General features: G+C 52.5%; 4 protein-coding genes across 9 annotated transcripts; 2 read left to right on the top strand and 2 right to left on the bottom strand.

Moving 5' to 3' along the window:
- Nucleotides 1-69: 69 nt before the first annotated feature.
- LOC117642483 (kinesin-like protein KIF14) lies at nucleotides 70-22,083 on the top strand. 6 transcript variants are annotated; one of them, XM_034380720.1, is made up of 18 exons: nucleotides 70-197; nucleotides 2,286-2,473; nucleotides 2,911-3,294; nucleotides 3,383-3,643; nucleotides 3,734-4,061; nucleotides 4,158-4,271; nucleotides 4,362-4,460; nucleotides 4,535-4,663; nucleotides 17,177-17,337; nucleotides 17,427-17,627; nucleotides 17,969-18,391; nucleotides 19,566-19,799; nucleotides 19,877-20,012; nucleotides 20,105-20,266; nucleotides 20,352-20,531; nucleotides 20,630-20,770; nucleotides 20,884-21,079; nucleotides 21,181-22,083. In XM_034380720.1, exons 1-18 carry the CDS (start codon nucleotides 162-164, stop codon nucleotides 21,432-21,434), a joined length of 3,627 nt encoding a protein of 1,208 aa, XP_034236611.1. In that variant the 5' UTR covers nucleotides 70-161; the 3' UTR covers nucleotides 21,435-22,083. The 6 variants fall into 6 exon arrangements, with proteins under 6 accessions (XP_034236611.1, XP_034236616.1, XP_034236610.1 ...); XM_034380719.1 differs by having other exon boundaries at nucleotides 77-197; nucleotides 2,908-3,294; XM_034380721.1 differs by lacking the exon at nucleotides 70-197 and adding an exon at nucleotides 254-396 and having other exon boundaries at nucleotides 2,908-3,294.
- On the bottom strand, nucleotides 4,752-13,951 carry LOC117642492. Its single transcript, XM_034380738.1, has 2 exons — nucleotides 13,424-13,951; nucleotides 4,752-6,006 (listed from the first exon to the last, which is right to left on the bottom strand). The coding sequence occupies exons 1-2, from the start codon at nucleotides 13,539-13,541 to the stop codon at nucleotides 5,756-5,758; spliced, it is 369 nt and encodes a 122-aa protein (XP_034236629.1). The 5' UTR covers nucleotides 13,542-13,951; the 3' UTR covers nucleotides 4,752-5,755.
- A 151-nt stretch (nucleotides 22,084-22,234) lies between the features above and the next one.
- LOC117642493 (translation initiation factor IF-2-like) lies at nucleotides 22,235-22,995 on the top strand. The gene is made up of 2 exons (XM_034380739.1): nucleotides 22,235-22,414; nucleotides 22,514-22,995. Exons 1-2 carry the CDS (start codon nucleotides 22,385-22,387, stop codon nucleotides 22,781-22,783), a joined length of 300 nt encoding a protein of 99 aa, XP_034236630.1. The 5' UTR covers nucleotides 22,235-22,384; the 3' UTR covers nucleotides 22,784-22,995.
- On the bottom strand, nucleotides 22,900-24,650 carry LOC117642489 (E3 ubiquitin-protein ligase MARCHF3-like). The gene is made up of 6 exons (XM_034380734.1): nucleotides 24,510-24,650; nucleotides 24,261-24,440; nucleotides 24,060-24,186; nucleotides 23,804-23,967; nucleotides 23,512-23,729; nucleotides 22,900-23,433 (listed from the first exon to the last, which is right to left on the bottom strand). Exons 1-6 carry the CDS (start codon nucleotides 24,534-24,536, stop codon nucleotides 23,160-23,162), a joined length of 990 nt encoding a protein of 329 aa, XP_034236625.1. The 5' UTR covers nucleotides 24,537-24,650; the 3' UTR covers nucleotides 22,900-23,159.
- Nucleotides 24,651-24,655: the final 5 nt, after the last annotated feature.

The following is a 24,655-nucleotide window of genomic DNA, read 5'->3' as shown; positions in this document are numbered from 1 at the left end:
AACGTAGATCGGTCAAACGTTAAACGTCTCACATTTGTCAGCTTTGACTCTAACTATAACCAACATAATAGACACTTTGCACATTAATACCTACATCTGTCACCTGCAAATTTTCCATTTAAACTTCAAAGCATATTTGCCCGAACAAGAAATAATGTTTGATGTGCAGTTTACAAACCCTGCAAGATGTCATACCGGTAACTAATTGTAATGTATTTATATGCTGGTGGTGGCTATGCAGAGACCCCTTTCACAAACAAACGTATTTGAAATTTGGCACGTTAAAAGTGTAATGTAAGGCCAAAGCCAATGAGTGAATAGTGACCGGTCTCTGTTGTCGAAGAGAAGTTAAATTGGAAGTGTTCATTCTACTTCGTCTAATTGGATAACTGGTTGGTAAGATATCTCTTTTGCATGAACCTCTTTTGATGCACCATGTCGGCGAAAAGCAAACGTGCTTTTTCCACGTTGTTAACCTTCATTGTGTCATTTGATTTGTTTTGTTAGAAGCACCATGGCTAGTTTGTTACAATTTTATCGTTGCTGCCAATTTTGTTGCTGCGTTCTCTACTATTCTGTTACCTGCAAATCAGTCACCCTTTTGTGTCATATTTAATTTAGATTCTGTAAAAGAGTGTGCCCATGAATAAGTACTGCTGAAAACCTTTGTCAGTGAGTGAGTCAGAGTCACTGCAAGGGATCTGACTGAAGTAGCTGCTTTGGACTCGGGAACGTTTTCAGGTGTCAGGAGCCGATTGCTCCCATACTTTGGGATCTTAAAGACCATTTCAAGAAAGAATTTTCGGCACCCACAGTTCGTGCTAAAAGTCACTACAACGCCCTAAAATGAAAGTTCAAGCTCAGGGCCGGCCCGTTTTGGCCAAGCCGTCGGACGGCGGCCAGTGGCCAGTCAGTCGGGTCACGCGGCGAAAGTGCGTGTGTCACTTCGAGTTGTCACTCCTAGTGTTGCTAGGCCACTAGGCCGTTGGCATTGCCACCGCGGGTTATACCGAAATCCACCCCACCACTGTTTGGTCAAACCTGAACAGTAAGGAAATCAACCTCGTGAACTGCACGATCTTGCGGAATCCCTGTTTTCCTGCCCTCTTCTCGTTCCTTTGTTTCTGTTTCTGAGGGTGGCTCACTCATCCCTGGTGCACCTTGCATGGGTTGGCGCTTGCTCTGGCAAGCCTTTGGGGACTGTGGCGACTCCTCTGGTGTAAAGGTCAGGCGTGCCTGGCTCCAGTTGAGCCTCCAAACTTCTAGTGGGCCTCTAGCCAGCTTCTTGTCGACTTGTCGTACTTGCTCGTCTGCGCCTAGTGAGATCCCCAATGTCGTTAAGTCTAGCGAGGGCAAGCGAGCGAGTTGCCTCTTCAGAGTCTCTCGCAATGCCAGAAGGCCGCTTCCGAGCACCGTCTCCGATGACCCTCCTAGCCAGTCCCCACTGAGCTTGTACGCGGGCGCGGGCACTTGCGAGATGTCCTGGGGTATTTGTGCTCCACCCCCAAAAACAAAAACAACGAAACGAGGAAAGGATAGGCTCGGATGGTCAGAGGTCCTGCGATGTGGCAGGGGTAATGGTGTCCCGCACGGTGCTGTGGGTCCTTGGAAAGCCTCTTCTGATCCAATATATTTCATTTTCAATTTTTAATAGGCTGGGAAAATTCATAAGACCTTTTCAAACTAAAACAATTACCATGGCAAATTGTAATTTCTGCTCTTAAATTTTTTCGTCGGGAACTAAGAATCATCTGCTTTCATGGACGTTCTTTGAAGATAAATTTTTTGGTCAAGTTTATGAAAATTGGTCAATTTTCAACTTTTATTTTAGGGCGTTGTAGTGACTTTCAGCACGAACTGTGGGTGCCGAAAATTCTTTTTTAAGGTGGTCTTTAAGATCCCGAAGTACGGGAGCAATCGGCTCCTGACACCTGAAAACGTTCCCTTGTCAGTGTCTGTTAGATTAGATGTCGATTCTAGATCGCTTTGGCACGTTGTATCTTGCACAGTGTGTAAGTGTTTGGCTCATTGATTCTGTGTGCCCCTATATTTGAAGTTTTCTTTCTTTTTATTATTTATTCCCAACTGTTTAATTGGTGCTCAAGCTTCTTCTAGTATTTATTTTAGGATTCTTGCTATGGTGCCTCAAGAGATTTAATATTCTGTGCGTATCACTTTCATCTGCCTACAATCTTGAACAACAATTTCTCAAGAAAATTGGGATCTTATGTGGTCAACTTTCCCTCTACATCCTCTTAATTTTTCTGTATTTATACTCACAACAGATACTTTCTTCAAACATGCCTGAGCGAATAGCCACTTGTAGTGGCGGAATGCCTTTACCAGGTGAAAGTCCAACTCCACAACAACGAAGGGCACCGAACATTAGTTCCCTGTTTCGCTCTCAGTCAATTAATTCTTTACGCCCAACTGAGGTGGAAGAGTCTCGACGAGACAGCTCAAAAATAGCAAGGTTTGCAATTTTATGGAATGTCAATTCAAATGTGGGTTTCGGGCTAACTTAATTAGAAGTGTGCTACAGGCTACTCAATGTCTGTAAATCAACAAATAAAACTTGAGATTCATTTGGGAATACTGACAGTGCAGACTTTTCATAGTTTTGCTATATTTCCACAGTTTTATTTTCTCAATTATTCAGATGACTGTGTACTACCACCTCTCAAACCAAACGTAGCAAGCTCAGTTCTGCCTTGTAGATTTGAAATGTTGAGTAGCTTGTGAGTGATTAGAAATTTTGTTTATCTTGTGCATGGAGTGTGTTTTTGAGTGTGAATAAGTACGTAACTTCCTCCAAATATCTCATTTGCTTTATGTTCTCTTTCGAATTTCATTTAATTACTGTGCAATATTAAGAGTTTATAATTGTGTTTCAATATTTTTTTTCAGTAGCCGGAAGCTATCATCTGACAGAACTCCTGTTACTCACTTTTGTACCCCAAAGAGGAGAAGCAGCAATCAAAGCATGGTAGTGAGTCGCAACAGCATGGGCACGGCTCGCCGTGGCCTGGATTCCTCTCACCTCAATTCAAGAGCTTCAACTCCACTTGCTGTGCCCCTCCAGCGGCATAGAAGTGAAGCAAGTCTTCTACCTCCTCCCAGCACGCCCAATGGCAAGTCCCACAATGGAGTGCCAATGGCAACGCCAGAGTGCTACAGTCGAGTACGCCTCGAAACGCCAACCCCCAGAAGACGCCTGGCTAATGACACATCCGGTATGTGTGAAGAATCAAGCAATCTAACTGTGGGTGTTAGAGTGAGACCCCTCAGCCAACGGTAAGTTTTCATAGTATGGTTACTCAAGTGCTTGCTACAGTTTTTTGTGTGTGGTTTGATATAAAATCTTTATAATTATTCCTTTCAGAGAGCAGAACGACAATGCAGTTAGCAATGTGGTGTATGTGGGTGGCAATGAAATCCAAGTAACTTGTGATACTGGAGCTGGAACAACACACAGATTCACTTATGATCACTGTTTTGCCTCTGGCGATCCTGACTTGCCAAATTATGCTTCTCAAGAGACTATATTCTCTGCAATGGTCTTACCCCTTATTGACAAATCATTTCAAGGATACAATGCCTGTCTCTTTGCATATGGTCAAACAGGGTCTGGCAAAAGTTACAGGTAATAATTAAAGTAATAATGTGATGTCTAACTTTATTGACTTCTGCTGTCATTGCATGTTAACTCAATTGTGTATCTATCCGCTTGCAGCATGATGGGTCTTGACACCGACTGTAAAAATGGCTCCATGGGTCAGGATGCTGGTATAATACCAAGATTTTGCCATGAGGTGTTCCAGCGCATCAAGTCCTTAGACGACTCCCGTGTTACAACCAGAGCAGAGATTAGTTACTTTGAAATCTACAATGAAAAAATTCATGACCTACTTGGAGGAGCCACTGTAGGAGCAGTTGGAAATAATGCTGGTGCAGATGCTAGTGTCCGCAGACCTCCACTGAAAGTCAGAGAGCACCCTCAAGATGGTCCTTACGTTGTTGATCTATCTGTTCATGGTGTAGAATCCTATTCGGACATTCAGGTAAACAATCTACTTGCCACTGAAACTCTATTTGCTGTTTCTCTAACAAGCAAAAATATTGGTACTAGCATGGCATCTGTTCTTTCATTTCTGCAGAGCTGGTTAACTGTAGGCAACAGTCAAAGAGCTACCGCGGCTACTGGCATGAATGAGAAGAGTTCACGTTCCCATTCAATTTTCAGTGTTATTCTTACCCAGACCCATCCACATGTAATGTATCACATTATTGGTCACTTCAAAATATTATTATTTAAGTTTTTAAGATGTTTGTGTTTATGTTTTATTGTTGATTATTTTTAGGGTGATGTTGAGCTTAGCCGTCGAAGCAAAATAAATCTTGTCGATTTAGCTGGTAGTGAGCGATGCTCTCAAACATGTGCTAGTGGTGACAGATTAAGGGTAAGTCCCTGCACTTCAGTTGGTGAAGATACTTATATTAGCATTTTGATCCTATCCTCCTTTAAATTTATCAGGAAGGAGTAAGCATCAACCGTTCTCTGCTAACGCTTGGTAAAGTCATTGCTGCTCTGGCTGAAAATGCAGCTGGGCGTCGCAAAGGATACGTGCCTTACCGTGATTCAGTGCTTACTTGGCTTCTCAGGGTGAGTAATGCCACATTCTACCATTTTAATTTTTTTCTCACTTGCTCTTCTAGAGAACTAGGAAGGGAAAAAAAAGCACTAAGGAGGATGAATGTTAGGTTGTTAACATTTAATACTTCATTTATCACTATGGATATCATTTGCCTGATACACTATTGTGCAAATTTGAAGATACAATATTGGTGATAACGATAGCCTTTCCATATCTATATTATTTTAGAAAATGTACAAACTCTGGCCCAATAAGTTTGGGAAATCACAAATCTCAGGCATTTACATTAGGGTACTTGCTAGTGTTATATTTACAAGCAGTGGCCGCTCACACAGAAAATGGACCTTTTAATTTGCACTTTCAGGAGTACCAGTTATCTAAATGCTTTACTCAAAGACTGCATTTATGAGGAAATTTCATATTTGACTAGAATTTAGCAAGCTCATAAATCGAATAAATTATTAGGTTGTCAGAACTTAATTGCAACTTGGAAGAAGACATTGGATTCTTAGCATCAGCCTGAACAGAAACATCTAGTTGCAATCGCTGATCTTTATATCATATCAGGAATCATATGTGAGCTACACAGTTTTCAGTCTTAACAAAGTCTGCACAGCTTCAGCTGGTTGTATTATCAATGGTCATTGGCATAGTCCATGTATATTTTGTACTCTTGTAGATTTCATTAAGTCAGCCCACTTACGTGTTGCACAGCAGACACAATATGTTAGACAGAATGTATCTTTTTAAAATAATGATTTCATGTTTGAGATAGTAATTACAATACACTTTGTAATTCCATCCTTCAGTTATGTTTTCATGGAAAGTCATCAAACTCTCTTACTACTTCTATGAACACATGGTTCACCTTATCAGTCTAGGTTCGAGTGGTGGCATTATTGCCTTGTTCCTGAAATGCTTTTGGCTTACTACACTTCAAATAAAGTTAAGGTAGTTTCTGAAATTGAATTCAAGTAATTTGTGCTAATGCCACCATTCTCTTAACCATTTTAAATATCTATGTAAACTCACTGCTTTAAAATACTTCATTAAAAAATCTTATTTTTTCTCTCTCCGACACAAGTGTCTTCCATCAGTCTTTAGGGAGAAGCCTCTGGCTTCGACTTAACATTGCCACTGTTTTCCTGGCACTCATTCTGATGTGTAGTTTGGTCATGGGGCGCACACTCTTCTTCTTCCTCAACGAGGACTGTCGAGTTTTCTTGGGACTTTTGCCGGATGTAAGATCCCAGCTTGCGTCTCTTGTTCTCCACACAGATGGGGCAGGGTTGGCTCTGCTTCTTCTGCTCTAGCTTCTTCTGTCTGTTGGCCTGGCGATGCTTTTCAGCAACTGCAAAAGAGAGAAAAGGATTCAGACTTCTTTTTCTTTGTGTATCCAATAGTTTTTACAGTGGATGAGCTTGTCATGTGGCAGGTGGCTGTCAGGGCTATTGTGGACTTGTTGATCCTCAGGCCTGGCCCCGTTTACCGAAATAGTATCCACCAGACTGAACCAGTGCATGGCATGGGGCTGCGGTGCCCGGTGCGGCACCTCGCCCCCTCCCCTCCCCCTCCCCCTCCCCCTCCCCTCCCCCTCCCCCTCCCCCTCCCCCCCCCCCTCCCCCTGGTGCACGTAGTACGTACTCGCGTACCGCCAAGCACCTCGTACTGCCGCTTCTGCTGCGGGGGTCAGTAGCTCTCGCTGCGTCCAGCACTGTAGCACTACTCGCTTTAAAGTGCGGGGCCCCCGCCAGTTGGCTGGTCGAGGCGGCACCGACCGGCCCTGCTAGCCCTGCTAGCCCACGCCCCGGTCGGCGTTTGTGCTGCCCGGGGAAGGGGTCACGCTGCGTCCTCGTCGCTCTCGCACTTGTTGGCGCAGGCCAGAGCGAGAGGCCGCGAGAACGCGACCAAGGACGCCGACGTTCCCGACCTCCCGCAAAGCGACGTGAAGCGCATGCGTCGCGACGCCGAGGCGGCCGAGGCGGGCAGGGCCTCTGGGCAGGGCCGCCGTCGTGGCGTGTGCACAGTGTGCACACACCGACGTGTCTAACTTTGGCCGCGTTTCGCGTTACGCCGGCGGTTGAGGTTGCGCCCTTCGAGCTGTATGCGCAGCCGGGCCTAGGGGTGGGGGCGGCCAGGGCGGCGACTTGCGGGCGTCGTTGGCCGCGGCGCAGTACCTCCACCCCGCCGCTCGCCACCCCATGCGCGCCTCCCCCTACTCGAGGGCCTTGGACTCGTGCTGGCCGCCCCCTCGGGCCGCCGCCAGCCCCCAGCCCGTGGGTCCAGCTGTCCAGCTAAAACTTTCCGGGGCCTCTGGCGTTTGTCTGTTCGCGGTTCGCGGCCACTGGCGGCGATGTGAGCGCGACAGAGAACGGGTTCGCCCCTCCCCTCCGGGGTGCCTGGAGCTAGAGCCCTAGAGTGGAGAGAGACGCCACCGCCAGTGCGTGAGCGCGCGCGCGCGGCCAGTGCTGCGCGTGGTTTGCCATACTTTGCTCTGCTTTGCTGCGAGCCAGTGTCTCCCCGGCTCGGCTCGGCCCGCGCGGCTAAGGGCTCGGCTTGGCTCCACTCGTACCGACGTTGCCAGATTTCCGGTCGGAAGGGATGCGCAGGACTCTGCACGCAGCGGGTGGGTCCGAGGGCTAAGTTCTTTTATTGCTTCCAAACCGTTCAAGTTAGGTGGGTACAGTAAGCGAGCCGATTGTAGTTCACAGTTCAGGCTACAATCGGCTCGCTCACTATGCACCTCTAACTTTAACGGTTTAGAAGTTTTGCCAGTAATAAGGTCTTTTGTAGCAGTAGCTAAACCGTCCTATGTTGCCACATTACACCGTTTTTCACCCAACTATGGAAAATTGTGCATCCGGATGTCTGGATCGGGGTGGCGTCTCTCTCCACTCTAGGGCTCTACCTGGAGCCTGCCGCCTGCCGCCGTGACGGTGGTGTGACGCAACGCGAAACGGTGCGCAGCACAAAGGCACGGTATGGGCTGGGCCCGGGTTCGATCCCAGGCCTCCGTCTGCCTTTTTACGGGAGCGGAGCGGGCTGGAGCTGTGCGCTGCCGGAAGCGGCAAGCGACACGCGGCCGATGTGGCTGTGACTTGGACGGCTTCAAGTCAAGGCCGGTTCGGCTGACGCGCAGTGCGCAGTGCGAACTAAACAGCAGCTGCGTCGGTGTGCCGTGTCGGTCGCTCGCTGCACTCGGCGTGGCCCTCAGAGCGGCGGGGCCGCGGGGGCGGAGGTGAAGGGAAGGCGCAGCGCAGGACGGCCTGGCCCGGCCATTTGAATTGGTTATCGCGGTGGGCCGGGCAGGCGGGCCGAGGTGGCACGGTGGCCCTCCTCGCCGTGACGCGACACCTCGAATCGTGACGAGCGTCAACACCGCGAGCGTGAGTGGACAGCCCTGCCGCGGCCACCACGGCGAGTCCTGCAGTGGCAAGCGACAACTCGCAGGAAAAGCGCCCCCTTTTCCGCCGCGACCAAACCCGCAACGCGACTGACGTGCTCGCGTGCCGCCGATATGCGATGCGCAGCGCACGCGGCGCGTGGAGTGTTTCCTGGGTCGCACCTGCGAGTGGGCGTGGCGTGGCGGCGTGCCAGTGCTCGAGTGTCGCGGGTTCGGGTATCATCTCGTTTTGGAGGACAACTGCTGCACCCCGCCACGCCACGCCACGCCACGCCCCACGGGCCGGCCTTATCGAATTTCGTTATCCCCGCTCCACGTTTGCGTTGTCGTCGTTGGCGGCGTCCGACAGGTGCAAACGCTGCAAACGACTTTCCGTGTGGCAGAGGCCGGTGCACCGACCGCGGACCGCGAATCGGGGCGGCGCGGGGCGGATGGGCGTTCGCGGAGTTGGCGGCTGTGCGGCAGGAAAGCACGCCGACGCGTTGTTTGCCCCGCCGCGTCTCAAATTTGCGAGTCCGAAGAGAATTGGCGCCTGGCAGACTCAGCCTGGCCCGAGGCCTGGCCTTGTTTTGCTTTTCCGCCTCGCCAAGTCCGCACTGCTGCTGCTGCGCCGCGCGTCGCGGCAAAACAACTCGCCGCTGTTTACTCGGCGACCCGCCTCGCCATTACGAAAATGGCTCTCGGGAAATCCACTATCCGCAGACGGAGCGAGGGAGGGGGACGGCCTGGCGTCAGAGAATGCTTCCAGTGGCGAAAAAAAATGAATCTAAAATTGAAACCAACGCAGTTTTCTGTGGCGAAAAAAATGAATTTAAAATTTAAACCAACGCAGTATTGTTTTAGTTTTTTTTCGGCCCCGTTCTTTTTGCGGCCGACTTGAGTGAGTGCCGCGGGTCGCGGGGAAGTCCGCGGTGCTTTTCCTCGTCTGTAGGCTGGCTTGGCCGGCTGGGCCGGGTTCACTACACTGATACCGCGGCATCGCGGCATGCCGCCGGCCAAGGACTTATCGTCGCTAATGGTTGGCCGCGTCGCGCGTTGCAGCCAATCAGCAGCCGGGATGCACTCGGCGCCTTTTTTCAGCCGCCAGCCAGCCAACGGCCGGTAGTAAAATGTTGACGGCCTGCGAGGCGCCAGGGCGTCGCCGTCGCGTCGTCGGGGCACACGAGGCAAGCACCGCGTTGTGCAGGACTTGTGGTGGACTAGCCCGTCCCGCCGGGTTGCCTACTTTTGTGCACTGCTCTTCCGGTGCCGCCCGCCTCGCCCGCCTCGAGGAGTGATAAGTGGAGACGGCCGCCGCGATAGGAGGCTGTTAATGAGCCGACTATCTGGCCAACCCTCGACTGAACGGGGCGCTCTCCCTTTCGGACCGACCCAAATAAAAGTTATTGAACACAAACAATCGCATTTGTGACTGACCTAATTTTGACCCTCGGCTGGATTTACATTTTGGTTCCGAGCGAAATCGTGCGTTGCTCACTGGCTGCCCAAAGTGGCGAGTACCAAAATTCACGACGAAAGTACGCAAATCATCTATTGAAACCAGAACAGAAACAAAATCAACTTTGGGGCCATCACGATTTTGTGAAATCCTGGCTTTCTCGTTCACTTTCCGTTTTGTTTCTAGCCCCTTGAAGACTCCCGGAGGCTGCGCGTAGCTGCGCGGTGCGGCCGTTGCGCAGTCAGCTTGAGCTTTCTCCGGCCCACTTGCACTTCGGCTCGCGCGCCAGACCGAGGGCCTGGGCGCTGCGCTGCGCGGCGTGTCGTCGTTAGGGGTTCCCCTGGGCGGCTAGCCTTGGCTCGCGATACCGACGGGACGCTGATGCTTTTGGGAGACGGACTTAGTCCAGCGGTCTAAGGAGTTTCAAGGCCCTAACCCAGGAACAAAATTGTTACAAGCTGATTTTTGGTACACTGGTGTAGTTTGATGCGCTGATTACGGATCCGTTGAGTCTACCGCTCTAAACCTTGAGCGTTCGCCACAATTTGAACGCAAAGGGCGTAAGTGCACTGTTTGGGTTTCCGGGTCGTGCCGACCGTAATTTTCATCCGACCAAGTCGGGAAAGGTCTCTAAATATTCGGAAGAGAAAATGGGACAGAATAGCAGTTGCACATTTTCCAAAAATAGTACCCTTATGCCCCAAACGAGGCGTTAAACGCAATATTTTAGTGCGCGCCCGTGTTCAATTTTCAATCAACTCGTCGGCGTTTCTGTGGATCGCATCCGATCGAAAAATTGGTTCCTATGAACGTTGTGCGCGCAGTCTTTCCCTGCATGTCGCTATTTTCTCCTGCACTGTACGATCATCCTGAGCTTGTCAAATCGCCCTGGAATGAACCCCTGCAGCCTGCGCGCTGGCGGCGCGCCGCCCGCCGCCGCGCTGCTCCACTGCACCCCCCTCCACTCTCGGCCTCGGCCGCATCTGGAGGCAGGCTGTTGTCTCTCTCGCTCCCTTTGTAAACGCATTAGTGCGAGAACGGTACTGCATGCCTGCCGCTTCGGAGCCCGGCAGAGCGGCCGGCTCGGATGTTTATTACGCGCAATTCCTACTTCGCAGTTTTAGTAACCAAAACAAATTTTATTGAAGGAGAGGTTTGTTGAGCTCGGTAGAACGCAGCGCGCTCTACAACCTCGCTTTTCATCCACATTTTTCGTAAGATTTCTTCCCCTTGTATCGAACGAAAGGGCCTTTGCGCGTTCAAAGTCCTACACCGAAAACGGCGGCACTTAGAAATGCCGGAAAGAAGCCCAAACGACCGCAATGCATCAAGGAACCGTTTGACCATCCACTAATTCAGTTCAGTAAAATAATTAAGCAGTAATCCTTATTTTACTATTTTCTTTCATTGTTTTCTTCCCATCTTCCACCATACTATTGCGTGAAAATGGAGCTGAAATCGCAAAATGCGTCCCGAGGAATCGTCAAGCGCTGGTGTTTCAGCTGTATGTAGGTATTTTCAGAAATTCGATAAGTGCAACGGTTGCTGAGAAAAGCTGTTGGAAAGGCAGCGGCGCACCCGGGCGCCGCCGCGCGAAGCCAGGCGGAGCGACGGTCGCGCGCCCGACGGACAAACCATCGCCAAGTCGCTCAGGTGCGGAAATCGAAAAATCGGCCCCGAGGGAACGTCAAGCACCAGTCTTTTAGCTGCACGTGGATGCTTTCGGATTTGAGCTAGGCCAAAGGGTCTGGTAGAAAATTAAATCCTACACAGGCTGCGCCGCTCAGCTGCGTGGCGCGCGCAATGAAGTGGCGCGGCATTGTCGGATCTGGACTAAAACTGGATTTACAACACAACTGTATGACCGAGCTCAAATCCGAAAGCACCCACGTGCAGCTAAAAGACTGGTGCTTGACGTTCCCTCGGGGCCGATTTTTCGATTTCCGCACCTGAGCGACTTGGCGATGGTTTGTCCGTCGGGCGCGCGACCGTCGCTCCGCCTGGCTTCGCGCGGCGGCGCCCGGGTGCGCCGCTGCCTTTCCAACAGCTTTTCTCAGCAACCGTTGCACTTATCGAATTTCTGAAAATACCTACATACAGCTGAAACACCAGCGCTTGACGATTCCTCGGGACGCATTTTGCGATTTCAGCTCCATTTTCACGCAATAGTATGGTGGAAGATGGGAAGAAAACAATGAAAGAAAATAGTAAAATAAGGATTACTGCTTAATTATTTTACTGAACTGAATTAGTGGATGGTCAAACGGTTCCTTGATGCATTGCGGTCGTTTGGGCTTCCTTCCGGCATTTCTAAGTGCCGCCGTTTTCGGTGTAGGACTTTGAACGCGCAAAGGCCCTTTCGTTCGATACAAGGGGAAGAAATCTTACGAAAAATGTGGATGAAAAGCGAGGTTGTAGAGCGCGCTGCGTTCTACCGAGCTCAACAAACCTCTCCTTCAATAAAATTTGTTTTGGTTACTAAAACTGCGAAGTAGGAATTGCGCGTAATAAACATCCGAGCCGGCCGCTCTGGCGGGCTCCGAAGCGGCAGGCATGCAGTACCGTTCTCGCACTAATGCGTTTACAAAGGGAGCGAGAGAGACAACAGCCTGCCTCCAGATGCGGCCGAGGCCGAGAGTGGAGGGGGGTGCAGTGGAGCAGCGCGGCGGCGGGTGGCGCGCCGCCAGCGCGCAGGCTGCAGGGGTTCATTCCAGGGCGATTTGACAAGCTCAGGATGATCGTACAGTGCAGGAGAAAATAGCGACATGCAGGGAAAGACTGCGCGCACAACGTTCATAGGAACCAATTTTTCGATCGGATGCGATCCACAGAAACGCCGACGAGTTGATTGAAAATTGAACACGGGCGCGCACTAAAATATTGCGTTTAACGCCTCGTTTGGGGCATAAGGGTACTATTTTTGGAAAATGTGCAACTGCTATTCTGTCCCATTTTCTCTTCCGAATATTTAGAGACCTTTCCCGACTTGGTCGGATGAAAATTACGGTCGGCACGACCCGGAAACCCAAACAGTGCACTTACGCCCTTTGCGTTCAAATTGTGGCGAACGCTCAAGGTTTAGAGCGGTAGACTCAACGGATCCGTAATCAGCGCATCAAACTACACCAGTGTACCAAAAATCAGCTTGTAACAATTTTGTTCCTGGGTTAAAACCTTAGACCGCTGGACTAACTGGGACAGCGCCGCGGGGCGGGTTGGAGCGATAAGGCAGACTGCCGTCCCTCCGTCCCATCTCGCGGCGGGTTTTACTTCGTCGTCCCGGATGGCGGGCGTGGCGCGGTGGCGCGGGGGAACCTGTTCCAGCGGCGGAAGGCGCGGGTTAGCTCGCCGTGGCGCGGCAGCGCGTCAACAAGGGCCGGGGACAACAGGCCGGGCGTGGGCGGCCGGCCCGCCATTCATGCGGCTATGAATAGCCTGACGGGGCGCTCGGCTTGCTCGCCCTGCTCCGGGAAGCGACCCACCGGAGCCCCGCGCGGCCTTGCGACCCATGACCCTGGCGGCTGGCGTGGCCGCGGCGCCCGATGCTGACGGCGACGTGATGCAGGCAAGTGGACCGAGGCTCCGCGCCGAAATTAAAGTGAAGCGCCCTGCCGGTGGGGGCCGGGCCCTGGCCGGGCCGAGCGGGTGCTTGTCGGGCGCGGCCGCGCGGCCAAGGACCTCCCCGCCGACGGAACGACGCAACCCAAGCGCGAGCGCGGCCCTTGCGCTGCCGCGCCGACACGGAGAGGGACGCGGAGTACGCACGGCGACGGCGGCGGCCGTTGCAACACGCTGCTGGCCGTTGCGCGGGGGCCAGCCGTAAAGGCCCTAAACGTGCCGGCGGGGTCAAGAGCCTGCCGCGCCACGATTGGGTGCGCCGGGCGTTGCACCGTGCCGCGCCTGCTGCGCGTCATGCAGGACCTGTACCTGTCAGTCCGCCGCGCTCCTCGGGGGCCCAGCCGCGGCCCCAGGGCTGGTCGTAGCGCCCGTACGCCCCCCGCATGGTCATGTGGGAGAAGGCGTCGGACAGGTAGGCGAGGTCCATGGTGCCGCCGTGTGATGCTGCTGCTGGCGGTGGAGGTCCTGGTCTCGGTGTCGCTGTGTCGCTGCAGACCCGATCCGGCCGCGTGCTATCGAGGCTTCATCTCTCTGCGCGGCGGCGGAGCGCTGGCCGTGCGGTCCAGGGTTCGAGTCCCGGCCGGGACTTGTTGGCGGCGGAGCTGCGCGCTGCGCGGCCTGGAGCAGCTGCTGGCTATCCGTCCGTGCGTGCGCGGCGTGGGCGGCGTGCTGCGGCCGTGCAGTCGCGTGATTCGCGCACGGTTTAGAACCGAGTGGAGGAACAGCGCGTCTGGCGCTGGAGAAGACTGGTGCGACGCCGTATGGCTTCGTGACGCTGCGCGCTGCGCGGTGGCGACGAACGCGGTGAGGGTGGTGGTGCTGCGGGCACTGCTGGCCGTTCACTGCCTGCTGGCTGTGGGCGCTGGCCGTGGGTTGGGTAGTCTGGCGTGGAGTATACGCAGCGTGGGGGAGGGGAGAGAGAGGGAAGGGTGGAGGAGAGAGAAGGGGCCCCGCGCCACCCCGCCCCGCCCCGCGCGCCCTGCTCGACGCCGTGGTATGTGCGACGCTGCCGCTGCCGCCGCCGCCGCAACCCAGGGGGGCTCGTCCCGACGTCCCGACACGTACGCCACGCTGCGGGCGCGGCCGGCGCGGCTCGACACGGCCCGCCGTTTGTTTTGGTCGAGGGCCGTACTACATCGCGGCCCCGCCGCGCACGTGACCTGTTACACGCCGGCGCTGCGTCGCCTGCGTGTTTTCGGCCCGCGGATCCTATCCTGAGTGGGTGTGTGAAGGACCAGGGTTGTGCAGTGGAAATGAAAAACACAACAAGTACTGTAGGCAAACTGCTCCAACCTCGCAGTTGCTTGTGGTGGACAACCAGTTCACTTCCACCCCCGTCTTTATTTAAAATGTTTCTTTTCGTTACATACTGTTCGTGTGCGGTTTAGGTTGAAAGAACAAATGCAATTGAGCGCCGATGCTGCGAGCTGCGAAAGCAGCTCCGCTGCACAATCCTGCAGTGCGTGTTGCCTACCCTGCCCTCGCAAGGCGCTCTGTCAGTGTGAAAGGCAAGTGGGACTCAAATTCTTCGTTGATTTCCGGCGGTCCGATCTAGGTCAAAATTCATATTTAGGCGTTTCATGTGTAAATTCGGCTAACTACCGAACAGAATTTTGATATCTCGATTTTTGGAGATTTTAACTCAATTATGAACTTTCTTTTGTCCACTGCTCCAACCATCGCAGTGAACTGTGGTGGACACTGGGCTGCATGCAAAACTGCCCGTGTGTAGTAATACGTACACACTCCACCCCCACTTCCACAAAAAGTAACTGATTTTTATGTATTTTTATGCGTGTCTGTGTATAAAATTTGCATGCTTAGTTCATGTAACGCCAGAGGGGATTTGGGCGGATGTGTTTGTGTCGTTTTTGTTTGAGTAAATAAATACTCATTAAAATGACTAGAAAGGGAGAGTGGTGTGGGTGTTCCGGGGAATGTTTCTTCGCACCACGCGTGGAATTCATGCGGTAGCATGACACTCGTTAGGCCCTTTTTTGGGTCTCTATTGTCGACGCCTTTCATCCAAGGAAGGAAAGGTCGCTCGGAAAGGTGGGGGGGAAAGGCGGCGTGGGGGTCGTTGGACACGACTATCACGCAGTGCGGTTCGAGTCCGACGACGACTTTGTACAAGTAAAGTGGCACGGGCACGGCCGTGCGGTGCAGCACCCCGAGGTGCCCCGAGAAGACGGTGAGGTCCACGTTGGCGTGCCTCGCGTGTGTTCGGATGGCCTTCTCGACGGCGGCCATGTTGCCCGCGTTGACGGTGGCCGTCGTCGGCACCGCGTTGTCGTAGTGCATCGTCTGCCGCCTCTCGGCGGCCGTCTGGAAGTCTGCGTACGGCGCCAGGTGGCCGCGGTTGACGCCGAGCGCCTTGGCCTCCTCGCTTTTGTAGAAGGCGTGGATTGCTCGGGGTCCGCGGAAACTCCCACGGCCTATCCGGCCCGGCGGCTTGCCGAGGCCCGCACGTACCGTGTGCTGCGTGAACGCCACGCGCCCCGCCGTGTCGTAGTGGTATCGGATGCACTGGCTGGGGGCGTTGTTTTCCTTGTCAGCCTCGAGTGCACCTTGAATGGGGGTGTTCTGGCGAACTTCGCAAGTAAGGCGTAGTTCTTTTAACGTGTCGCTGATTGTCCAGCCAGTTTGGTTAGATGTAAGGGCATTGAGATTAGTGGTCAGGTTGTTGTTTTGGTCACGGCCAGAGAACACGCCTCTGGTCCTGAGCCGAGAGGCTTGTGTTCGTGTTTCACTTGGCGGCATAGCGATATTGTGTGGGTCGGGGGGGGGGGGGTGTATGGGGGTAAGGGGGGTGTATGGGGGTAAGGGGGGTGTATGGGGGTAAGGGGGTGTATGGGGGTAAGGGGGGTGTATGGGGGTAAGGGGGGTGTATGGGGGTAAGGGGGGTGTATTGTGGGGGTGTTTGTGGATGTATCGGCAGTTGGTCTGTGGGTCACCTCCGTACTGGATTGTGTAGGTGTTGACGCTTCCAAAGACGGCGCTCTACTGACTGGATCGGCAGAGCTGCGCCGCTATTTATACCCGTCCTTGGACCTGGAGGCAGGTTGCAACTTGCACGGCATCCGTTGCGACGTTGCGACCGTGGCGCGCCCTATGGGTGAAATTTTGAAACGCGCCTAAGCCGCGGGTACTAGTAGAGGCCTCCAGGAGGTCTCCCTCTAGCCGCGGGTTGCTTGGGTCGACTTCGCATACTCGGCGCGAAAACCCGATCGAGCTTGGCAAAAGCTTTTTGTTGCATTTTAGGATTCTGAACAAAATTTTGATTGACTTTGAGTTGTGTTGGATTAAGTCCTCATAACCTCACTTTACGTCTCCAACTGTATTTTGTACTAAAGACGATGGCAGGTGTCAGGTGCACCTTATCTGGAATTTGGCGTTTGGCGGCGGACTTTGGTTCTCGTTTGACACCCCGGCCGCCGCAGTCCGCCGCCTCTAGGCCGCGGCGTTGGCTTTCCCCTATCTCCCCGTCGGGCGGGCCGTCGAGGCCGTCGGCGTGTTGAAAGATGAGCCCTCGCCGTCCTTGCCCGAAGCACGAAGGTGACATCCTCATCCTCCCATGGTCGGCACACAGGAAATGCCCGCAAATGTGGAGCGAGCGCGCATGCAGGCGGAGCGCGGCGGGGTGGGGCGGGGCCGCCAATGCCAGAGTCTCAGCCAACAAGCCCGACAGGTGCGGACTCGGCTAGACCAAAGGCTAACAGAGCCAGTTGTGTCGTCAAGGACGCTGGCGCTGGCGGCGAAATGATAACAAAAATTGGTCAGTTTTGGATGCACCTATGACCACTTGAACCGTGCCTATTGTCTATCTCTGCTCGGCCGTGGCGGCGACGAGAGGTGATCTCATCATATCGTATGTCCTCCGCCGCCGCGCCGCCGCGGACGGACCCGTCGAGGCTCGAAATCCTCGTCCTATCTGGGCAGCCCGATGGTGCCCGATGTCAGCCCGGGCGTGCGCCGCGCGCTGCGAAGCCCTCCATTGGAGTGGCATGATGACGCCGAAGATAACGAGCTTGGAAGTGATGTGCGGCCCGCTTGCTTTTCCAGGAGAGCCTGGGCGGCAACTCGAGCACCACGATGTTGGCGACGGTGAGCCCCTGCAGCTCGCACCTGGAGGAGACGCTGGCGACGCTGCGGTACGCGTGCCAGGCCAGGACCATCGTCAACATGGTGCGCGTCAACGAGGACCCCAGCCACCGCCGCATCCGGTACGTGCGACCTTGTGGCGATACCCCGGCCCGCCTCTCTGGAGCAGGGAGTATCGGCGTGACGTGAATGCCCTGGTTTTGTTCTGCAGGCAGCTGTTGGCGGAGATCGCGACGCTGCGCGAGGTCCACGAGGACCTGGAGCGCCAGCAGCGCCTGTCCAACCCCGGACGCCGCACGCAGTCGCCCGCCGCGGGGCTCGGGGCGCAAGGGACGCCCCAGGACCCGGCCGCGGTCCAGGAGCTCCGCGAGAAGCTGCGCCAGACCGAGGAGCAGCTGGCCATGGCGCAGAAGTAAGTGAGCCAGTTGTCGGTCTGACGGACTCTGACAGCATGCCGACCAGTCGCCAACCTGACCGCACGCCGCTTCTGCTGCTTCTGCTGTCTTGCGAAACAGATTGCAGCATGCAGCGCGCGCCGCCTCGCGGCCTCGCACCACCATTGTGTGTCGGCCTGTCGGGGTGTCTCTGGAGTTGGTTGGAGTTATCGTAGGGTTTTATTGCGTTTGCGGGCGGCGAGGCGGCGCCAAGGCCCCCGCCTTTCAGGCTTTATCGCCACTGTAAAGTGCAGCGACGCCGCGATACGCCGCGCGGTTTGCCCTTTTCTCTGTCTGATTTTTAATTTGCGTGATGCAGGTCGTGGTCGGAGCGCCTCCGGGAAGCTGAGCGGTGCAAGAACGCGGAGGTGAACCTGCTGCGGCGGCGCGGCGTGGCTCTCGCCCTCGACGGCCGCCAGCTGAGCGAGCAGCCCTGCCCGTTCCTCGTGAACCTGACGCCCGACCCCAGCCTGTCCGGCGCGCTGCTCTACCTCCTGCCGCCGGGCCCCGTCCGCGTCGGCCGCGTGGACAGCAGCCAGGGCGCGGCGAGCCCCTGCACGCCGGGGCGCAGCCCCATGCCCGGTGCAGCCAGCACCCCCAGCGGCCTGGGGGGCCTCGGCCTCAACGGCAGCGTCGGCGCCAGCCCCGTCCTTGGACGCAGCCCCACCAAGACGCCCGGCCGGTCGCCGCCCCTAGCGCCGCACATCCAGCTGGAGGGGCCGCTCGTGCAGCGGCACCACTGGTACGTACTTCCTGCACTTGCACTTGGCGTCCTTGAGGGAGCGGGGGAGCGCGCAGCGCGTCGTCCTGCGTAGCCTGCGTGGTCTACCGCGTCGCGTGGGACCAGACTTTTGGCGGGCTTTTGGCGTTTACAAGAAGGATGAGTAGTGAGTGGAGGAGGTGGGGCGTGGGGGTCGAGGAAGGACAAAAACTAAAGAGGAGGCGAGAAGAGGCGGGCGGGCAGCAGGCAGGGGTTTCCCGTGATTGGGGTGGGCGGATAGGGCGGGGCCTGTTGCAGGTTCCAGAGGGGAGGGGGGGGGTGCCTTACTGGTGTCAACTACCCTGACTCGGCGAAGAGAGAAGAAAGGCTCGCCAAGGCAAAGACCAAAGACAGGCTCGTCTTTCTTTCTCTTTCCCCGCTATTCTTCTCCGCACTTGACCTGCCCCCGGCCGGCGTGGTGCGGTGCGTCGACTCCTCCGACGCCGCCACTCCACTCCACAGTCGTCGTCGGCTCGCAGTCCGCAGCGTGTTGTTGACCAGGCAGCCAGCCCTCGTGCTGTGCAGTTGCGCCAGTTCTTTGCAACGACTTACTTTCGATCCGATTTGGTCGTGAACAGCTTTGTTGTGGCGTGTGAGATAAGAAAGGCGTGATCTCTTGGTTTTGAGACTGAGACTCTTCGCGGAATACCTGCGGCGTCTTATCTTCCGATCTGGATTGGGCAGCGGGTGCCGTGGCACCAACACCATCGTCGCCCCCTGACCTTGTCGTGGACGAGGAGGCCCTGCCCGAGGCCCTGCCCGAGGCCATGTAGCGGCGTGTGCTAGGCTTGGCTGGCTTGGCGCACCGGGACCTTCTTGGACTCTGTCCGAGCCACTTGTGGCCCCCGCGCTGTGGCCTTTGGGGACAGGGACACCCGTCCTTGCCCTAGCCCTGCTTCGGCCTTGCCGCGGTCGTCCCAGGACGTCCCACGGCCAGGATGCTTATCAGCAGGGCGCGAACTCCCGCGGCGGAGTGGGAGCGGTGGAATATGGTCCGTCTGGGCATAGCCGGCAGCGATGTGTAGGTGTCACTCAATGCCAAGGAAGTGGGTTCGAATCCCCGCTCTGTGGATGAATTTTTCCCCTCCCAGCTTTTGCACAGGCACTCATAGAACCCGTCTAGAATTTTTAAAAAAAAATTGTTGTTTGGTTTCAGCACAATTGAAAATCGTCAGGGTCGACTGACGTTGGAGCCTGGACGAGAAGGACTGACTTTCGTGAACGGGCGTGCTGTGACTGGCAGGACCATGCTCCACAATGGAGACCGCCTTGTTCTGGGAGGCAATCACTACTTCAGGGTCAGCAATCCGCACGACAAATCCAATCCAGCAGAACCTCCTGCTGACTATGAATTCGCCCACAAGGAGATACTTGCAGTTCAAGAAGCAAAGTAAAGCCTTGGATAGCATGTTTCGTAGCTTCAGAACAATAACAACATCAACATAATAATTGACTTTGTATTTGCAGACTCAAAGCTGAACTGGAAGATGCAAAGTACAAGGCAATGAAAGAGCTGGAAGAAGCAAAACGTGAAGCAGAAGCTCGCCTGATGATTCAACGCTCCGACTATGAAAAGCAATTACAACAGCTTGGACAGACCTTGGTTTGTATTTATTCATTTTTAAAGTGAATCTAAACTTTTCACTGGTGTTAAAAGTTTATGACAAAAAATTGAATAATCTATTTATATTATAGGAACAACACAAAGATGCCCTTTTCAATGAGCGTAAAGAGAAGCATCAGTTGGAAGTTCAGAAGACGGCATTGGAGGCAGAAATGAACCGGCAGCTAAGCAGCACAAGGCCAGCATCCCCACCTGCAGTTGAGGTCACCCTTCATCGCAGCCGCTTCATTGAGGTAACTCATCCTTAGACTTCTTTCATGATTTTGTGCTTCTTGCTAATTCAACTTTCTTCCCTCATAAATTTGGTCTTGTTTGCAGGAGCTGGAGGCACTTCTGAACACTTCTATGAATGCCTTAGAAAATGATACCAACTGCACATCACCTGGCACATCAATGAGCTTCAATGATAGGTATCCTTACAGCTCAACAAGCTTACATGAAATGCAAATGCAAGTCAGAGAAGCCTCCCAACGTTGCAAGGAACTTGGTATTCCTTATGTGAGTAATGGTGCATTGGTTGCTCCCTGTAGTGACTGTAGAAATTCCACCCCTCGCCCCAGATTCATTTCTAAAAATCCTTTTGCTTGCCACATCAGGATTTTCAACAGCAGCATGTTGTTCGAGAGTCGGGTCTTGAACCTGTCATCCGAGTTCGTGATCACTCCCAAAAAATGTCAGTATTGTGGACCCCTGCAACCTTTGGTGCTTGGTTAGACCGCTTGCGGGACTGGGACCCTGTAAGTAACACTTCACTCAAAATTAACAACGGATGCATGTGTGGATGCATGTATGTTTAGTATTGGCGTATATATGTGGGTGTGACTTGACTTTACACTGCTTTTTTCTGCAGGAGGATAGTGTTGCAGCATTAATTTCTGGGTTCGAAGACGGCTCTGAAGAAGTTTGGGAAGCTGATGAAAGTGAGGTGACGGCTGATGAGGTTGATGGGAACATCACTGTAAACACCTTGCCCATACGCCGAAAGATGAATGAAAGCCTCCAGCAATCCTTGGTAGAGTCTCCCCTGGAGTCACGCAAAAGTCCAGGTCAGTAAAGTAACAATAAATGGAGGCAAGTCAGTTTTATCAAATTTCATTCTTTTCCTTTTTAGAATCGAATGCCTATCCATTTTTCCTTTGTTCCTTAGGTTTTGAGTCCACAGAAGCGCAGCAATATTTGAAAGATATTGAAAAGGCCACCAAGCAACTAAAAAATCTTCTTAGCCGAGGCACTGGTAGTCGCACACCACTTAAATGTGTGAATAATCTGGAAGAAGCTGTTACTCAACTCAAAAACAGTCTGAAGAGAGAAACTTCTCTCTTTTCTAAGTCTCCTAATGGTATCAGTACCCCACAAAGTAGCAAGTCTGTCCGATTCTTTGATGGCCTTGTGAAATCATGACTGAATGCAATGCTGCATAGTGCTTTTATGGCTAAAACAGATTCTGCACTACCATATCTGGGCAGTTTTGATAAACATGTTGATATTGTAAATTTTGTATATAGAAAGTATGGAAGTGCAAAATCTGTTGCACTGTGTGGCATTGCTGTTGTTGTAATATGTCTTTTCATAGTCAAGAAAAAGTAGGTACCTTATTGTGGTCCTTTGTTACTATTTTTCTTCAGAGCTGCTTTTTATGTTATCTTATCTTTAATGACTTGTTATGGCTTATGTCTATCCCTTGACTGTTTCTTAATTGTTTCCCTGTTTATCTGGACAGTCACTGTCCATCCAAAGCAACTGAAATTTATCTAGGACATAATGACATATTCATGTAGACTTCTTAATCTCTCTCCTACCTTTTGTAGAATCTGACAAGTATTTTACCTATTTTACTTAGTGTTTCTTTTTGTTTTATTGCCTTTTTAATTTTATGCGCTATGTGGTTAGTTTGGTGTTTGTCTCCTAGGGTATTGGTAATTTCTACCATTTGTAATTGAGCAGTGTACTAGTCTCATCCAATTTTCATTGCATCTATATGTTTATTTTTTCTCAACATAGCACCAATTGTACTGAAAATTATCTCATTATTAAATTGTGTTTTAATCAATGTAGCTTTTTGAATGTTTCCCCCAACTTTTTTTTTCTACTCATATTTCTCATAATCAGGGATTTTTTTTTTCCATACATTTGAACCAGGAATGGCATAGTTTAGTGCACCATTATCATCATCCTAGATGTGTCCTTCACTCGGATGTTCATATGAACGAGTGACAATGCGACACTGCCCGGGGGCTCTCATTGTCTGGAGAACTCCCCGTCGACAGGTGGGGGAAGTCCACTCTGGACGTGGATAAGTAGAGCACAGTCCTGAGGGGCGAGCTCACTGCCGGGCGCGCTGCAGCCACACTATGAAGCTGTGTCCCCGACTGCGTCTGGTGGTGAGTAGAATTCGAGCAGCCACTCTGCGGACGGTCGGATGGCTTAGAGTCTGCTGCAGCTCTAGAGCTTTCCCCTGGGCGCTGCTCGCGCTGCTGCAGGTGCTCCTGGCGCTTGCCGTGCTGGCGCTCCCCGCGGAGGCCTTCATCCTGCCCATCATCTTGCCGCCCAACCTGCTGTGGTACGGCGGCTACTCCAGCTCCCCCGTGCTGCCGCTGCCCGTCCCGCGCCCGCAGCAGATTCCCCCCGTCGCCAACTACCTCGGCTACCCGCCGCTGCTGGGCCTCGGCGGCGGCCTCGGTGGCGGCCTCGGTGGAGTGGGTGGCATTCCCGGAGGCATCCCGGGACTGGGACGCCCGGGCGTCGGCTGACTTCGCGACAAATATGTCGCAGGCACAATGCAAAAGGCAACCAAGGATTTTAAGTGTGCATCACAATTTATTCTTATATCTGACAGTAAGTGCAAAAATAATTCAAAAGACTTTAAGTGACTAGATATGCTATGTTTCAATAGATATGTTTGAGAGAACACTTTAAATTACTTGACCAAGTCAATTTTTAAAAAATTAAAATGATACAATGTTGCGGAGATAGTAAATTTCTTAAAAACCCTTTCCATACTTTTCATACTGAATGTCAAAAGAATGAAACAGCTTCAAATATTAAAGATAAACCATCTCCAAAAAGTAAAATACATAAAAAGAAGCAAAATTTTTTGGGATAGGAGCAGCCAAAATTCACTTAACATTATAAAAATGCTGGAACATCAAACCCTCTAATTGATGCATCCATAACGTTGGGCTGACTTCCTGAGTTTGTACCTGATGTTGATTCATTTTCTGTACTGAAAACCCTGACTTCTGGTGGCGAATTCCAATTACTATTCACAATCACAGTACTTCGTGGAGTTGATGAATTTGACACCCGTGGAGGAATTTGATCCCTCCGCCTGCAGTCTTTCTCAACTAAATGTATCACTTGATTTGTTGTTCTCCACTTCTTGATAGATCGCAAATGGAATCTAAATTTCAAAGAAGCAAGTGAGAAACAAACCACAGTTGCAAAGTTGTTACTCTAAGAAACCTTTTTTAAATCTCACCTAATTGTAATGTAGCACCAGGCGAGATATGTAGCCAGGAGAAAGCAGCTCAGAGCAGCCAATCCAGTTCCCTCCCACACACCATGTCTCATGTAATCAGCAGCACCGATGGCACAGAGGTAGATGGAGAGAATGCAGAGAGGTGTGAGCAAAATGACACAGGTGAGATCCGCATAAAAGCCCTGAGGACCATCACTTGAGGTAGCCATACTGAACCACTGCAAATAAAAAAGTTGCAAAATGAAATAAGACACAAATAACCATCTTAAACACAAAGAAAGATATCACCAACCTGCCACATCGGTCGGGCCTCCCTCTGTATAGGTAGCTGTTTCATACATAGCTCACAGCGATCTGAGTTTGATGTTGAAAGCCACCTCTCAAGGCAAGTCTTGTGCACTAACAGCATTGAGCCACTGCAATTACAAGGCGAGAGTAATGTTTCTTCCTTATCACCTATCAAAGAAAAACAACAAAATTGAATGACTTGAAGTGAAGTGCAATCATTGTTGGCTTACACAGTTAATACTCATAACACTTCACTGCACCTTCATGACATATACGGCAGATAGGTCCTGGACTGTAGAAACGCTTCTCTGGTGATCTACGATGTGGCTGAGTACCATCCTCTAAGCAAATGACAGGTGAGTGGTACAGGGGAGCGTCATGGGATGGCTGCAATATAGAATTAAATACATAAGATGTTTTAGTTCGTACCACCCACCTCAACCAAATAATGTGTCACTTACCTTCGCAACCTTTCCTTGCTGCTTGGGAGGAGTGTGTAGGGGTATTATGACAAAACTTCGGTCCCTGCCTGACTGAGGAGTGCTAAAGTCCTCCGTCAATAGTTGCGGAGAAGGAGTGGGCCCATTTCCAGGCACAAATTGGAAGGCATCCTCCGAAAGCCAATGGTAAAGGATGGGAGTCTGTCGAGGTACAAAACTCAAATAAAACTCATGCCATTGGAACAGATAAAGTAAACAAACTCTACTCACCCTCGGGGACGGCTGTTCATCCCACATCGCCTTCAGCCAGCCGGTTGCAGTTTAGAGACAGGATCAACTCCAGGGACCAGGACCGCTCGGTGCTGCGCGCTGCGCCCGAACTCGTACAAAGTAGGAAAGGAAAGTCCTGCAGTGGT

The sequence above is a fragment of the Thrips palmi genome, unplaced genomic scaffold, assembly GCF_012932325.1.
Source record: "Thrips palmi isolate BJ-2018 unplaced genomic scaffold, TpBJ-2018v1 HiC_scaffold_16, whole genome shotgun sequence".
In the NCBI taxonomy this organism is placed as follows: Eukaryota; Metazoa; Arthropoda; class Insecta; order Thysanoptera; family Thripidae; genus Thrips; species Thrips palmi.
The sequence above is the reverse complement of the archived record's forward strand: the minus strand, read 5'-3'. Positions and strand labels throughout refer to the sequence as shown.

What these genes read in the sequence shown, in the direction of transcription:
- LOC117642493 (XM_034380739.1), top strand. Translation starts at nt 22,385, where the DNA reads ATGAAGCTGTGTCCCCGACTGCGTCTGGTG. An exon ending in GTCCCCGACTGCGTCTGGTG is followed by an intron (nt 22,415 to 22,513) that starts GTGAGTAGAATT and finishes GCGCTGCTGCAG; the next exon opens with GTGCTCCTGGCGCTTGCCGT.
- LOC117642483 (XM_034380719.1), top strand. Translation starts at nt 162, where the DNA reads ATGTGCAGTTTACAAACCCTGCAAGATGTCATACCG. An exon ending in GGGTCTGGCAAAAGTTACAG is followed by an intron (nt 3,644 to 3,733) that starts GTAATAATTAAA and finishes ATCCGCTTGCAG; the next exon opens with CATGATGGGTCTTGACACCG. An exon ending in GGAGTCACGCAAAAGTCCAG is followed by an intron (nt 21,080 to 21,180) that starts GTCAGTAAAGTA and finishes TTTGTTCCTTAG; the next exon opens with GTTTTGAGTCCACAGAAGCG.
- LOC117642492 (XM_034380738.1), bottom strand. Translation starts at nt 13,541, where the DNA reads ATGGACCTCGCCTACCTGTCCGACGCCTTCTCCCACATGACCATGCGG. An exon ending in GGAGCGCGGCGGACTGACAG is followed by an intron (nt 6,007 to 13,423) that starts GTACAGGTCCTG and finishes TCTCTTTTGCAG; the next exon opens with TTGCTGAAAAGCATCGCCAG.
- LOC117642489 (XM_034380734.1), bottom strand. Translation starts at nt 24,536, where the DNA reads ATGTGGGATGAACAGCCGTCCCCGAGG. An exon ending in AGCAAGGAAAGGTTGCGAAG is followed by an intron (nt 24,187 to 24,260) that starts GTAAGTGACACA and finishes TCTATATTGCAG; the next exon opens with CCATCCCATGACGCTCCCCT. An exon ending in CTGCCGTATATGTCATGAAG is followed by an intron (nt 23,968 to 24,059) that starts GTGCAGTGAAGT and finishes TTTCTTTGATAG; the next exon opens with GTGATAAGGAAGAAACATTA.